At 36.5% G+C, this 16,150-nt stretch overlaps 1 protein-coding gene across 3 annotated transcripts in view; it reads right to left on the bottom strand.

The window, feature by feature from the left end:
• WDR11 (WD repeat domain 11) overlaps nt 1-14,220 on the bottom strand; it is a 53,281-nt gene extending 39,061 nt beyond the window's left edge. For 2 of the 3 annotated variants that reach the window (XM_081267409.1, XM_081267410.1), the window contains exons 1-7: nt 14,047-14,220; nt 12,916-13,027; nt 7,516-7,669; nt 6,348-6,521; nt 3,874-4,060; nt 1,415-1,580; nt 727-841 (exon numbers count right to left, since the gene is read on the bottom strand). In XM_081267409.1, coding sequence (XP_081123535.1) covers nt 727-841; nt 1,415-1,580; nt 3,874-4,060; nt 6,348-6,521; nt 7,516-7,669; nt 12,916-13,027; nt 14,047-14,132 — 994 coding nt within the window. In that variant the 5' untranslated portion in view covers nt 14,133-14,220. The remainder of the gene's footprint in view (nt 1-726; nt 842-1,414; nt 1,581-3,873; nt 4,061-6,347; nt 6,522-7,515; nt 7,670-12,915; nt 13,028-14,046) is intronic. The other variant, XM_081267411.1, reaches the window with a different exon arrangement.
• Nucleotides 14,221-16,150: the final 1,930 nt, after the last annotated feature.

Here is a 16,150-nt window from a genome sequence, read left to right as displayed (position 1 = left end):
TGCAGGTGTCTGTAAGTCTGAAAATACCAGAAATTTTTGAAAGATATAAGAAGCACTTTCATCTTCATGTCATACATCACTTCACAAAAATATTACTTCTACACTCCAAGATAAGACTGACCTGACAACTGAGTGCCCTGGAGACATGTTAACCTGTCACTTTACAATGGAAGCTCCTAAAGCAGAAAAGTCAAAGAATGTAATACTAAAGATGCATGAGGCTGCACTTGGACTGAAGACTCACTAAAAATAATGTCTACATGGTCCATGGATACCATCAAGAAGAAAGAATTACAAGATATCAGTCTCTTTACCATTCATAGAAGGAACACTGTTAAAACACTGAGAGACTGATCCTGGGCATTTTTTATGCCTTATGCTGTAACCACTGTCAAGGCAAGTATTATCATCAACACTATGTGCATTGGCCGGCAATTACCAGGTGAGGCTTTATAATTATTTTTGGTGGGGGAGTCACTGGAGATTAAACTCAGGGGCACTCGACCACTGAGCCACATCCCCAGCCCTATTTTGTATTTTATTTAGAGCCAGGGCCTCTCTGAGTTGCTTAGTGCCTCGCTTTAGCTGAAGCTGGCTTTGAACTTATGATCCTCTTGTCTCCGCCTCCTGAGCCTCTGGGATTACAGACATGTGCCACTGTGCCCAGCTAGGCTTTATAATTTTGAAGAAAAATATAATTAACTTTGTTGTGAGGTTTAAACTCACCTGGTTCATCACCTGAAGTGGTGAAAACGCTACTGTAAGATCTTCGAACACGTAAGGTTATACACCCATTTTCATGAAGGCAAAATAAACCATCACGCTGAAAGCAGGGTATTACCTTTAAATAGATGACATATTTATTTGTAAAAATACAATAGCTAAGTGAAGTATAGATACATAGATACTCAAAATCACATTTAGAGAATATGGGCAAAAAAAGAAACAAAAATACATACACAGGGGCTGGGGTTGTGGCTCAGCAGTAGAGCGCTCGCCTAGCACGTGCGAGATGCTGGGTTCAATCCTCAGCACCACATAAAAATAAATAAAATAAAGGTATTGTGTCCAACTACAACTAAAAAAAAAATTTTAAAAATACATAATATCTAAAATTTAACACCAAATGAACATTTTAAAAATTCAATTTATAATTCTAAAAAAAATATCTGTCTTCATCCATGTGTATGTGACATAAATAGCTCAGTAAATATCTCAGGAGAGGTCAGAAGAATTTTTAGGATAAATCAAACCAATTAAAAGTGCAGAAAAATAAGGAATACAAAACACTGCCATTTATTTTTTAATAAACAGAAAAAAAGAAAGTGGTACTAATGACTTGGAAGATTATAGTCTTTCTCTAAATACCATCTCTAGAAATTTCTGGGGGTAGAATTTACAAACCGTTGGATACCTGCAGAAAGGGAACTCCTGTCCGTTCTATTGCAATCACGCCCACTGTTTGATTCACCTCGAGGTCAAGGATTAAAATCTCTCGAGGGTAGAGCAGCAACATGTGGTTCCTTTTTGAAGGAAGATATGCCAGCTGGAGGCAATCATTGAGAGTTACAAATTCAGCACTGAAAGAAGTATCAAGAGATGAACTGATATCAATGTTAGTATCAAGACTTGATTCACTTCAAAAAAGATTAAGATTTAATTTTGTACTTACTATGTAAAAATAGTCAATAATAATGTACAATTATTTCTTGAAATTACCAATGTGGTTAGCATCCAAAACTTAGATCTCTACTTAGTGCTGGAATTCAATAGGCTAAGTGGACATAGTATTTCTAAATTTTTGAATGACTTAAGTAAAACAGAACAGCATTTTATCCACAATAAGATGAAAAGTGGTAATACTATACTGGAATTCATAAAACAGTTTTGTTTTTACTTTGCAATTAGAAGCAAGAGACCTATGAAAGCAAGACTTGGGATTAAAACATTAACTTTTAGGGTAATTAGCACCACTGCACCAAGAGTTATTGGACTATCTGTATAACCTATAGCAGGTCATCTCTGCCCTACTCTGCCTTTCTTAGCTTTTTTTTTTTTTTTTTTTTTTTTTTTTGTGGCAGTGCTGGTGATAACACCCAGGGTTCCATGCATGGTAGGCAAGTGAGCTATATCCCCAGGCCATCTCACTCACTTTTACACTGCCTAAATCTTTTTTGGAACAAATTTGGGTATTTCATTCATTATATCCCAGCATTTTCTTCTGTGTAAATAAGAGATGAAACTATGAGGATTGTAAAAAAGTGTTAGTCCTAAAAATCATTCTAGTAATTTGTGACTGTTGCATATATTTAATCATAACCTTTAACTATATTTCAACAGAAATATATTTACATGATAATTTTATTGAAAGGTTTAGAAATTTCAAATTGTTACTTTAGAGGACTAGAAAGGGAGAGAGATTTGTAGTGCAATAAATTCCTAACTGCCATGGAGGGGCCTGAGTAAGTTTTCTTTCTCTATGTGATGGGAACAGAGCTACCACCTGGGACTAAGATTATATAAAGTAATGAATGTAAAAGCACCTAGGTCAGTTCCAGTTGAAGGATAAAAAGTGCTCAAAATGTACATGTAATTCACATAAGAGATTAAATCACAACTTATAAAACCATTTGCCTGCCAAATAGTTATTTGCACATGATAGGGAATCCATGAATAGTGGAAAGTTCTCATAAGATACTTACAGGATACTCAATTCATTTTGGCACAAAATGGAACACAAATAAACAATTTAACCAGCCTATGGTTTAATAACATAAAAACATTTATTCACAAATTTAGAATGTATTTGTAGTGAAATTTATATTTTTACTATATTTTTTAACCAAAAAATCTAGATAGCATAACTTTAGCATATTAAAGATAAAGGCTGTATCTTAAAAATGAATGCAAAAAAATCTTGCCAGAACAGGAAAAATAAAACTAATACATAAAAGTAGTTACTTAAAATTTTATATAGGTACAGTTTTGGTTGTTGGGTTTTTTGTTTGTTTGTTTGTTTGTTTCCTGTATTAGGGATTGAACTCAGGAGCATTTAAGCACTAAGCCACATCCCCAGCCCTTTTTGTATTTTATTTAGAGACAGGGTCTTGCTAAGTTGCTAGGGTTTTGCTAAGTTGCTGAGGCTGGCTTTGAACTCACGATCCTCCTGCCTCAGCCTCCAGAGCAGCTGGGATTACAGACAGGTGCCATTGCACCCAGCTCAGGTATAGTTTCTTAAACCATAACAGCTCACATTTTCTAAATGAAAGCCTACAAAGTATCAATCACAACATGAAGTACTCTACTAACATTATCATATCTTTTAATCTCTATAACAATCCTAGGAACTACTTAAAAACCCTATTTTATAGATTGAAATCTGAGTAAGACTAAGGAATCTGTTCTGAGTCACAGTTATGGATTCCCCCAGAACTTAGCTCTTAATCAGTATGGGAAAAATCTTCAACTACATAAGAAAAACACTTATATTTTACTGGCTAATGAGAGGCACAGCAAAGTCAGGAAAACATACTAAAATAAAATTCAGCTTTTGTTTCCCAATTCTTCATGTATTCAATAAGCACAACTTCAGAATCATTTCATATTTTCAGAAGTAAAAATCAGGAGTGAAAAATTTTAATCTGTAAAATTCAGTGGGGGAGTTGAGAATGGCTGGAGGATGCAGAGAGACCATGCTAAAATGTTGGATCTCCTCCTATGGGAAAAGGCAGAATATCTTTTTTTCCTCTAATAAACTTGAAACTAGGAAGTGAAGTGAGATGAAGAAGAATATCTATCTTAGCACAATTCCAAAAGAATGCTTTGATATCTGACAAACTGATGAATGCTGTTAGGCTTACACTTTTAACTTACCTAGGTTTCTCTTGAGTGATTAAAATTTTTACTTTATTAAGAGCCTTCTTGGCTCCTGTGGCTGCAGCCAGCTTGTTATGAGCTGGGCTAGAGTGTGGGCTGGAGATGTACACTTTTTTCCCAGGTCCCGAGGGAGGCTTGGATGGAGAGAAGTCGGAGATGAATACAATACCCTCACTGGTGAGTACTATATTAAAAGAAGCAAAATTCTTATTAAAGTTTAGTCAAGTTGAGCACAGAATTTTATTCCAATACAACATGAGAGAAAGACAATGATAATTTTAACAATATAGAACATGCAATGTTATGGTCATAACATGATGAGAATTTTCTCCAAGTTGAAAAGAAACAAGTAATCCATTACAATTCATCAGAGTCTTCCAAGCTCAGCATTCTGAATTATGTTTATATACTAAAGAGACAGAAGAGTGTTGGCAGAAAGAACAAATGTTTGTTCTTCCTGATAAATTCTATGCACAGAATGTCATTAAAAACTCTGTAACTTCAAAATCCAAACACTTTCCAGAATATAAGATTCACAAGAAGAAAAATACCCCATATGTAAGATATTCTGCATATCACAATTAGCTAAGTTCAAATATTTGATTGAATCATACTAAATTTTGTAGGATTCTCATGAGCTACTCAGTCTTCTTGAACATCAGACTGTACCTTAGGATGAATAAAGACTGTTTCCCTTTATATTTAAAAATGACATAAGTCCCAACAGAGGATTACTAAATGTCCATGAAACAAAAATAGTTTAACACAACATTTGGCAATATAAACTATGCCTTTTTATGACTATAAAGAGAATCTCCCTCCTAACTGGAGCTGACCAATACTGGGATATATGGTCAGGACAACCTCATCCACCCTGAGTCTTAGCAATCTAAGGTTGCTGCAGGCACAGAGATCAAGAAAGCATACAAGTTATGACAACCCTAGCACAGTGAAGTAAATAAAAACTGTTAGAGCAAGTGGCATTTTGAAATATTTTCACCAGAAAAATCACAGAGACATAGAGCTGATGCAACCAATCTGGGCTAAACCTTGTCTCCTTTCCAGGTTCCAGAATCATCTTTGAAGGTCTCACTGGCTTCTCTTCTTTTGTGATGCCTTCCCTCCCTGTGCTGCACTAGTCTTCTGTTGTGTTCTTGCAGCACTGCATTTACCTCAGCAAACTGCTGAGTGAGTGAATGTATGCATGCACAAGTTCATATAAATATTCATACACACAAAGGCTTGAACAGTCCATACTGTGGTTACTTTTTAGCCATGTGTCCCATTTCAACTTCCACTTGTCTGCCTTTCTCTAACTCCTTCATTTCACTATCACACATACACACTTAATAAAGACGAACCAGAGTCAGAATTGAGTCATTCAAATCCAGGAAAAACAGCTAATTCCCTTACCTCCTTCAAGTTTCAAGTTTCTGATCATTATCAGAATGAAGCCTACTTTAACCATTATATCTATCACAACTTGACCACCAGATATCCCATCCCTCTTCATCCCCTTCATCTTATTCACATTCTTTATATCACTTATCACCTTTTAACAGACTAGAACTTAACTCACTATGTTCACAGTTTATGATCTAGCTCAAACTAGAATGCTAATTCTACAAAAGAACCTTCATATTAGTGTCAATAGCTCAAGAAATATTGTTGAGTAACTGAACAATGAGTATCTTCTAAATAATTTATCCATAAAAAATATCTAAAATCTCATTTTTAGATCATCTGATCTATAAAATATCAAATAGTGACAAAAAAATGCCTCTGCAAGAAAAGATTCCTTTGGGCTTATTCCATTTTTTACATGCATCTGTTTAGGGCACTCACAACACATGGCATGAATTAGGATAATCTTTTATTTTTTTTAATTTTTTGTAGTTGTAGATGGACATAATGCCTTTATTTTATTTGTTTATTTTCATGTGGTGCTGAGGATCGAACCCAGTGCCTCACACATGCTAGGCAAGTGTTCTGCCACTGAGCTACAGCCCCAGCCCTAGGATAATCTTTTTAAAAAGTAGGAACTTAATTTGGCCACAGAGTAAATGAAATCCTTGATTCAAGGTTTTTAAATATTCCTAAAAAAAATCTAATTCAATTAAATCTGAATTACAGTATCACAGTAACACTCTGTCCTTGGCTAGTCCTATATTATTCACAAATTCAACATAGTGAAGGTGTGGGTTGCTGGCTCATATTTTTAACTATTAAAATAGGTGCAAATGATAAGAAGTAATGATTTAGTACATGAATCAGGACCCGCAGATATATGGATGAGATGTGCTTCTCCACTTTGCTCAGTCATCTTAACATTACAGATGTATGTGTGTGTGTGTGTATATATATATATATATATATATATATATATATATATATATATTGCATGGGATATAGCATTAATTATATTGTTAGTACTTCATTTAATTCATTTTCCATAAGAAACCAATACTCACAAGTTAAATGTGAGGGATCAAAAGGGTCAAAAGAAAAAGAGAGAATGTTATCTGCATAGCTTTTCTTCCACAGTTTCGTGCCAGTATCTGCATTCCAAAGCACAATGTAATTTGGCGGGTGGATAGCAAGCAACAAATCTCGGGAAGCATCTTGATTCCACAACCACTGAACGTCTGTAAAGATGAGATAAATAAGGAAAAATTCAAAAAACTTCCATTTCAAAAGAGGTGGATAACTTGCCATTGATATTTAGTTTAGTAGGTGCAATCCCTAAAATCTTAACACACTGCCAAACGTGACATATGCATGCTTACCAATACTGTATTGGTTTTAAGTGAGTAACATAAGAAAAATCTGCAGAAGAAAACTTTATTTCATGTAAGAATGAGATGTTTAGTTAAAATTCCAAGTAATCTAAAATATCACTTTCAAGAAAATTCAACACAATTAATCATCCTTTAAACATAAAATTAGGAGTTAGAGTATACACCTCAGTGGTAGAGCCTTTGCCTGGCATATGTAAGGCCCTTGGTTTGATCCCCAGTATCACAAAAAGAACAAACCAAAAATAAAACTATAAAATCAACATATGAAACTCTCTTAGCCACAATCAAGATGCCACACTCCCCAAATGCTTTCCTGGAGACTATGAAGTTTTTCATGATTTTTCAAGATGATAAACAGACTAAAGATGTAGTTTAGTACCTAGCACATAGAAAATACTCAAAAAATTTTTAAATCAGAGAGGTTCTCAAAGATATATACCTAAAGAATATTTCATTGGTTTGGGATTAATAACAAAGAAAAAGTTAAACAATCTAAGAAAATGAGAATAAAATGTTGTTCAACCCTATTAAACATTGATAGCTAATTCATAAGAGCAGTTCACCCAAGTTTACTTATAATATAGATTTCAAGATGGAAGCAGCTTAATTTTCTTATCATGCTTGAATGAGGCTGAAATTGAAATTAAGGGTTTTACCAAAGCATGAATCAATTGAGATTTGAGAAAATAAGCCCAGAATTCAGATCAGTAGAGCAGGCTAAAAATCTCCAAGAGTTAATCTGCAAACAATGATATTAAATGAGAGGTGGAGGGGAGGGGGCAAGAAAATATTCTGAGTAAGTACATCAATATAAGCTCTGAGGAGAGCACATTTTCCTCACCCTGGATAGGTCTGGCATGCTCCTGGATCTCACACTGAGCTACTCCTGCTGCCACATCCCAAACAATGATCTTCCCATTGACATCAGCAGAAGCTAAGCGCAAGCAATATGGTGAGCCAATGTTATGGTGGTAGTTTTCCCTGGCCCATTTAACCTAGTATCAAGAAGAAATCAGATCAAGTAAATACTTGCATTGGATAAAACTAAACATCATTTTACAACACATAAACCAGAACCCATACTATATTTGTATTACAAAAATCTTTAGCATGAATAAACGGAAACTGGTTTGCATTTTGAAATTTGATATTTTTATTATACATGGCATTTTTCAAATGTTGCATTGCAAATATTTTTTATCAAAATGCCCTTGCCTTGAAAATGTGAAAAATGATGCATAGCGTTAATATTTTGGGAAACTCAGGTTAAAATCAAAATAAAACAAAACAACAAAAATTCTCCAGAATACTTTGCTTTTAAAACCTCAGAATACCTTGGAACTAGTTTCCCTAAAATCTAGTTGTAACAAAACATAAAATCATGAATTGCTAAGAAGAATGTTTTTCTATATTTTGTTGTCCTCATTAAAAGGAGACAATTAGAGACAAACAAAGCCTCCACAGGGAAGCAAAGGAAAAACCAAAAGCAAACAAAAAACTCTGGTTCTATCAACTTCATAAAAATGTAAGTTTTTCTATAAAAAGAAATTTATGCTTTATACTTTCAACAATATTAAAGGACAAGTAAGAATAGAATTTTAAAAATAAAATTCACAACTCCAGGACAAATCTGATTAAATTCTTGGATAATGAATACAGAATAAGAGACAAGTCCTATAATCCTTACCATGACCTGAGACATTCCCTGGCCACTCCCCGGTCACTCTTTTGGTGGTTACTACCACTTGTTTTTTCTATCTTAGCATCCTGTATGTTTTCTTCAAAGCACTTTATTATACCATGTGTAATTATAATTTTTTTTTAATTTATCACCAACCCATAGACTCTCAGCTCCCAGGGGTACATCCTGTAGGCCTTGTTCATATTTCTAGTACCAGACCAGTAGAGCACCAGTACAGTGCTCAAAGTTGGTATTCAGTGTGTGTTTATAGATGAATTTAAATCCCCGCAGCTCAGGAGGCTGAAGCAGGAGGATTCCGAATTCAAAGCCAGCCTCAGCCAAAGCTAGGTGCAAAGCAACTCAGTAAGACCCTGTCTCTAAATATAATACAGAATATAAATATAATAAATATAATAGAAAATAGGGCTCGGGATATGGCTCAGTGGTTGACTACCCCTAAGTTCAATCCCCAGTACCCCACCCCCCCAAAATAGATAAATTGAAGCATCAGAAAATCTCTAATTGTACCCATATAAACATATATACACGTGTACATATATATAAGCACATCCACAGATAATGATAAAGTAGGAAAGTAGGCTAACAAATTAAGTATTTATGAAAAAGATGAAATCAAGTTTTCCAAATATTTTAATAATCTTTAAAGTTTTACTGTTATAAATCTTCTGAGGCAAAAATCTTTCTAATAAAACGTGCATGCTATGCGTATTTTTTGTATGTGTTCATTTAGATATGTGTATATATTTAAATGTATGTACGTGTGTATGTGTTTATACATTGTGTGTATGGGTGTATATAGTCAATCCTAATTATTTGCAGATTCCACAAATGTGAATTTGCCTACTCAGTAATATTTGTTTGTAACCTCAAAACTAGTATGTGCTATGCATTTGCAGATAAGAACAGAACGTAAAAATTTAGTCAGACACACACGTGTGTTCCCAATTGAGGGAAAACAATGTATTCTTGCTTCAGCTCTCAAAGCACAAAAAAAGGGTCCATTTCACATCTCTTGAAATATCACATTTTCACATTTTGGGGCTTTTTGTTGGTGACTTCATTGTTTAAAACAGCTCCCAAGTATAGTACTGTTCTGTTCTTAAGGGCAAAAAAATTGTGACATGCCTTACAGAAAAATATATGAGTGAGATAGCTTTGCTCAGAGATATGCTATAGGCCATGAATTCAATGTTAATGAGTCAACAATATACATTAAATGTCCTTAAATAGAAACACATATAAAATAAGGTTATGTATTATTGAGCTGATGAAAATGTTGTGACCAGAAGTTCACACAACCCAATTGCTGGGAGTAAACAATGTTTCAGTATTCACCAATTCAGTGTTTGCAGTGACTCTAGAGAATATAACTACCTATAACTACCTTTAATATCAAAATGATTGTTGGTATATATATGCATATACATGTATACACATGTGTATGGTATTGAATCCTATTATGCAAGCTCCAACTGATATACCACTTTAAAAATCACCTAGACACATCATAGACAAGCTGCTGAAAACCAAGGATAAGGAGAAAACCTTGAAGGCAAAAAGAAAGAGAGAGAGACACACCAAGGCAAGAATTTCTCATCAGAAATTAAGTAAGAAGAGCATAGTAGAGTGATATTTTTAGTACTACTAGAAAACAAAATTGCCAACCCAGCATTTTATATCCTTTAAAAACAAAGGTAAAACACTTTCTCAGACAAATAAAGGCTGAGAGAATCAAGAAAGATATGCACTTCCAGAACTTAAAGTACATTCTTCAGGTAAAGAGAATATAACACCAGACTGAAACCTGAATCTACATAAAGAAATAAAAACTCCAGAAACGGAAAAAAAAAAAAAAAAGAAAGAAAGATAAAGAAAAAAGGAAGGTAAATATATTTTTCTTTAAAAAAAAACTTCTGTACCTTACATCGCACTCAATAATGAAAGACTAAATACTTTCCTCTCAAGCTCAGAAACAACATAAGAGTATCCTCCTACCACATCGATTCTCTGGTTCTGACCAGCGTAATACGGCAAGGAAAAAAAAAAAAAACCTGAAGAAATACAGACTATCAATGATTAAATTAAATTGTCTTCATTTTCAGATAATGCGATTGTCTATTTTAAAAAACCCACCCCTAAATTACTAGCTCTAATGTGTGAGTCTTGCAAGATTGCAGAGGCATAGGTAAATATACAAAAATCAATAATATTTTCCCCCACCTCATACCATGTATGAAAATTAACTCAAAATGGATCGAGGATCTGCACGTAAGAGTTAATACAGTAAAACTCTTAGAAGAAAACAAAATTGTAAATCTTATTGACACTGGAAAAAGCAATGGTTTCTTGGAGATGGCGCCAAAAGCACAAGCAACAAAAGAAAAAAGAAAAAAAAAGATAAATTGCACCATATCAAAATGAAAAACTTTTGCTCTTGAAAGGGAAGACCTACCAAATGAAAGTAAAGAAAACCTAAAAAATGAGAGAAAATATTTGCAAATAATATATATGTGATAAGGGACTTATATCTAAAATACATAAAGAAAACTTACAGCTTAATAATAAAAAGATAATACAGTTTTTAAATGGACAAAGGATCTGAAGGAACAGTTTTACTATGAAGACACACAAGTGGCCAACAAGTTCATGAAAAGATACTCAACATCATTAGCTACCAGGGAAATGCAAATCCAAACTATAATAAGAACCACTTCATACCCACTTGGATGATTATAATCAAAAGGACAGAGAATAAGGATTGGGGTAATTTGGAGAAATCTAAATCTTCACATACTGCTAAACAGAAAGTAAAATTTGGAAACAGTCTAGTAGCTCCTCAAAAAATTAAACACAGAGTTACCAAATGAGTTAGTAATGCTACTCCAGATATATACCCAAGAGAAATGAAAACAGATCAAATATAAAAACTAGTCCAGGAATGGTTGTAGTTACGTGATTCATAATAGCCCAAACTGGGAAACATCCAAATGTTCAAAAAATAAACGTGATATATCCTTCCAGTGGAATATTGTTCAGCAATAAAAAGAAATTGAGTAGTGATACATGCTATAGCAGACGAACTTTTAAAACATTATGTTAAGTAAAAGAAGACAGGCATAAAAAGCCACACACAGTATGATTCCATTTATATGAAATATACAGAGCAGGCAAATCTCCTGAGACAGAAAATAGATTAGTGGTTGCCTAACGAGGGGAATGAGGCAAATGTGTACAGGGTTTCTTTTTGAGGTGATGAAATTGACTGGTGATGGCTAAATAATGGTGAATATACTAAAAACCATAAAACTGTAATCTTTAAATGGGTGAATTCTATAGTCTATCTCAATAAAGCTGTTATGAAGAAGACCTCAAATCTCTATCCCCAATCCTGAATTCTCTCCTAAACTTTACCTCACTATAAAAAACACATCATAGGGCTGGGGATGTGGCTCAAGCGGTAGTGTGCTTGCCTGGCATGCGCCCGGCACTGGGTTTGATCCTCAGCACCACATAAAAATAAAGATGTTGTGTCCACCGAAAAACTAAGAAATAAATATTTTTAAAAAAACACATTATAGGTATCTCAAACTTTTCATGTTGAAAACTTAAACTCACTGACTTCACACATACTCATTACTGGTCATACTGTTACTCAGTTATTCAAACAGAAACCTCGGAGTCAGAGACTATTCCTTACATTGATCATTATACAAGTTATCCAATTTGCCTGTCACACAGCTCCTAAAGATGACTCTATTTTTGTCTCATCCTTATTTTAGCATCTTAGAATTTCTTGCCAAAATTACTCAAAGTCTACTAAATGATTTCACTGCCTCCAGTCCTGTCTTTCTCCAACAGATCTTCCACAGCTGCCAAAGTGAGTTTTTCTAAAATACAAATGCAGTTATATCAATCTCCTATTTAAAAAAAAAATCAAACTCCTTCCTAATATTATAAAATTCTCAAGACACACAGTTGAATTTCTTGGGCTGCTCCTCTTTCGGCACTTCTATAAGTGGAGCACTCTTTTGGCCATCTTTGCAGCACATTAGTTAGCTCTACAAGTGTTCCCTTTCCCTGAAATACTACTCCCTAAACTTCTCACTTGGCTAAATACTTTTTACCAGTCCCTTAACTGGAAAGACTTCTGTGACCCACCCCAAAACCCCTACAACTAGCTGAGCGGTTCCTTCTTTTTCTTCCCACAGCATAAGTGAGTCCTACCATGCTCTGAATTCTCCTCACAAGATAATGAATTGCCTAAGACCTCTCTGTGTATCCTCAGTGCAAAGCACCCAAAACTAATCAATGGAATGAGTGGTCTGGTAAATGGCAAAAATGGTATTCCCACATAGCTTTAAAATGACTTGTCATTTTTTAATAACTCATCCTAGATTGACATTATGCTGGGTTACCCTAAATAGATTATTATATTTAAGAGTATTCAACATGTATACCTATGATTTAATGAGAACCTAATGATATATTAAACTTCACACTATACAGAATGTTATGGGGTCAAAGTGAGATTTGACTTACCTTAACAACATCAGCTTTATGTTTTTCTAAAACTTGAAGAGTTTGGGCAGTACTGGAATCAATCACTACCACCAGCGAATGACATCCATAAGCAATTAAACCTTGCCAGCCCCTGGCAAAAGAGCAACATTAAAACTCAAGTATGCAACAAGGCAAGATTCAACTTCTCTGTTGCTAATCCTAAATAAATGATAAAGGTACACAAGTACCACCATTAATAAAATTATTACTTAAACCCAAAGGCTTGTATGTAACAGTATCCATTTAAATAAAAGGTCTAGCTAAGTTTCCAAAGCTTGTTGCAATTCATTTTTAATTTGGTTAAAAAGGATTCTAAGGCTAAGTTTATACAGCGCTGAACATGTATAAAGCAACTTGTGTGTCTTTGTAGGCCTATGCTTTGTCTTATTCTTTTAAATCTGTTTTCAATGTTGAGTATCTACCATGTGCCTGGGATATGTATCTACGATGAGTCCTAGATCTTACAACCCCATAAAAAAAGACACAAGTCAGGAGTTTCAGTCCTTTTGACAACAATCCCAGCGCCACAGCTTCAGAATTTTGCTTTACATCCGTTTTATTATTAGTTTTGGAGCTGCTGTTACTTCACAGTGAAAAGACAAAAGGTAACAGGGGCGAACTGAACCAGAAAAGAGAAAGGTGCGAAAAGGCAGGGAATGCACAGGTGCCTAGCACAGAGTCCGGCACGTCGTTGAATAAATGCAAGAAAAGGAAGAGACAGAGAGACAGAGAGAGACAGAGAGAGAGAGAGAAAGGGGGGGGGGGAGAGGTGGACAGGAGCCGGGAAGGGAAGGCGGGAGGCGGGCTGGGGGGAAGAGAAGCCTGGAACCGGGGAGGAAGGGGAAGGGGAAGGGAGGGTCCAGCACGGAGCGCGCAGGCAGGGCCGGGGACACCCGGGGCAGGAGGGCAAATGCATGTGCAGGGGTTCCCCACATGGGGCACCTGCCACCATCGGGACAACAAAATTCATCATCTCGAGGAAAATCGAACGCAGCAGTGCGACGGCCGCCCTTCTGCGCGAGGCCGACACCAGGGAGGGAAGCCCCTGTTCTCTCCCCTTCCCTTCAGACTCTGGCCGCTCTCGGCGGCCCGGAAGCCCGCCGCCCTCACCAGTCCACCGCCGCCTTGTTGTGGGCGTTGAGGGCCCCGGTGAGGGTGCGCGCCGACACCTTGAAGTTCACGGTGTAGGGCAGCATCGCGGCGGCTAGCCCGGGCTCCCCAGCCGGCCCGCAACCCGGAAGTGGCCGAGGCTGCCCTTCCGTTCAAGAGTCCGGGGAGCCCGTCGGCGTCGCCATCAGGTTCCGCCGGCCCCAAGGTCCCACCATCTACAGGTTCCGCTGCTTCCAGTTTCTGCTGAACTCAGGTTCCCCGCCTCTGGGTTCCGCCTTCTCCAGAGTCCTGCGGCCCCAGTGGTCCCGGGTTTTGTAACTTCTGTGGCTGTGTTTGCAAGAAGTGTCATATCTATTTCCTCCAGGTTTGGGGAAAACATTGCTAGAAATCTGAAAAACAAGACACACATGTGCCAATTTGCCTTTCTGCCTGAAGTCGGTTCGTTTAGGACAACGACCAGCGCCTGGCCCCGCTTGAGGTGTCTGGGGTACTGATGAAGACGCAGCCTCCCTCTCTTGGAGTTTACAGAGAACAAACGAATGGCCACTAATTGAATGAGATGGAGAGAGTGAAATTAATAAGTGCCCCCAATGCAGATAATTACCAAATGCAGAAAACACTCCATATGAGTTTTGGAAATACTCCCTTTGCACTTGAGGAAAAGTGGGTGTGCTATGCTTGGGGTGCAAGGACCCCCTTGCCTGTTTGCTGGGCTGGCTTTCATCTTGCAATTTCTACTCTGCTGCTTTTCCAATTATAACCAATCCTTCCCTTCTTTGTAATCAGCACTTGGTTTACTCTACAGTAACACTTAATGAAATGATTTCTTTCCACTTTAAACCTAAATAAAAGCAATAACAGACTCTGTCTTCCAAGGTGTTTATTTGGGAATAGCAGTTTAATATACTTGCCATAGTAAACTACAGGCATATTCAAAGAGGTTGAGGCAAAAACGAGGAGGATTACATCAGGTATTGTCAAATAACAATCCTTGGCCACAATGATTAATAACAAGGGTGGCATCAGTCTGAGATTGAACAGGCAGTTGCTGGGCAGATGTCCTTGTAGACGTGCTTTTGTAAAAGGTTGCAATGCCTCTGTGCAAACTTGTAATTCTGGCAGAGTCTTTTGTGATAGCAATGATGTAGGACAGATGAGACTGGACACCCGAGGAATTTTTGGGAAACAGATTTATTTAGCTGCAGCAGACAAGAGGGGCTAATACCTAAAAATCTCTGGACCTCAGAGTCTGGAAATTTTTTAAATTTTATACTCAGTGTAGTGGTTACCTGTCAGTGGGTGGGTTCATAACAATTGCTCTTTGACCCATATTTGTAGGCTAGACAGAGGTTCATGTGTTTTGATTACAAACTTGGCATTTACAAGAAAGAGGAAGCTTCAAACCATATTGAACACTCTGCAGAAATTTCTGCTGATATCCTGTTGTTAAACCAATTTTGCTAAGGGTCTTTAGAGAAGCTTATGACTCTTTGGTGGAGTAGGGGAGCACTATAATGGTTGTTATCAGGCAACTGCACATAAAAATCTTTCTTCCTAAATATCAAGCTCTGTTTCCTTCCTTCCTTTCTTCCTCTCTCCTTCCCTCTTTCCTTTTTTTCTGTTAATTTTACTCAAGGGGACTCCATTTTGATTATGAAAACTTTCATATTTCTTTAACATCAGGAATGATATTTTCAGATGCTTTTTCCCCTCAATACATCAACAGAAATTTGAACAAAATATTGGTAATTTCTCCATGTCCACCTTATCACTCTTGAAAAACAGCTTTCCCGAAGGTCACCTCCAATTAAACAGTAGGAACATTTTGGCTCTTAGTTGCCCTCTTGCAACTAGTTGCTGTTGCTGCTTCCCCTTGTTTTCCTTGTCCCATATTCTTCTCCACTGGTTCTTTTGGGGCCACCAAGATGTGCATAACCATAGAGTATAATTTCCTACTTCCCTTATAACTAGACCAAGCCATGAGACTCAATTCTGGCCAATGTGATGTGAGTGGAATTGTGTGTAGTGACCTCTGAAAAGTCATTTTTATATGTTATTCTTCCGTGCTATTTCAGTATTTATATCCAATGCTATTGTTAACCTG

The sequence above is a fragment of the Spermophilus citellus genome, assembly GCF_964194105.1.
Source record: "Spermophilus citellus genome assembly, chromosome: 15".
NCBI lineage: Eukaryota > Metazoa > Chordata > Mammalia > Rodentia > Sciuridae > Spermophilus > Spermophilus citellus.
Note: the sequence above shows the minus strand (reverse complement) of the source record. Positions and strands in the feature narration are given on the sequence as shown.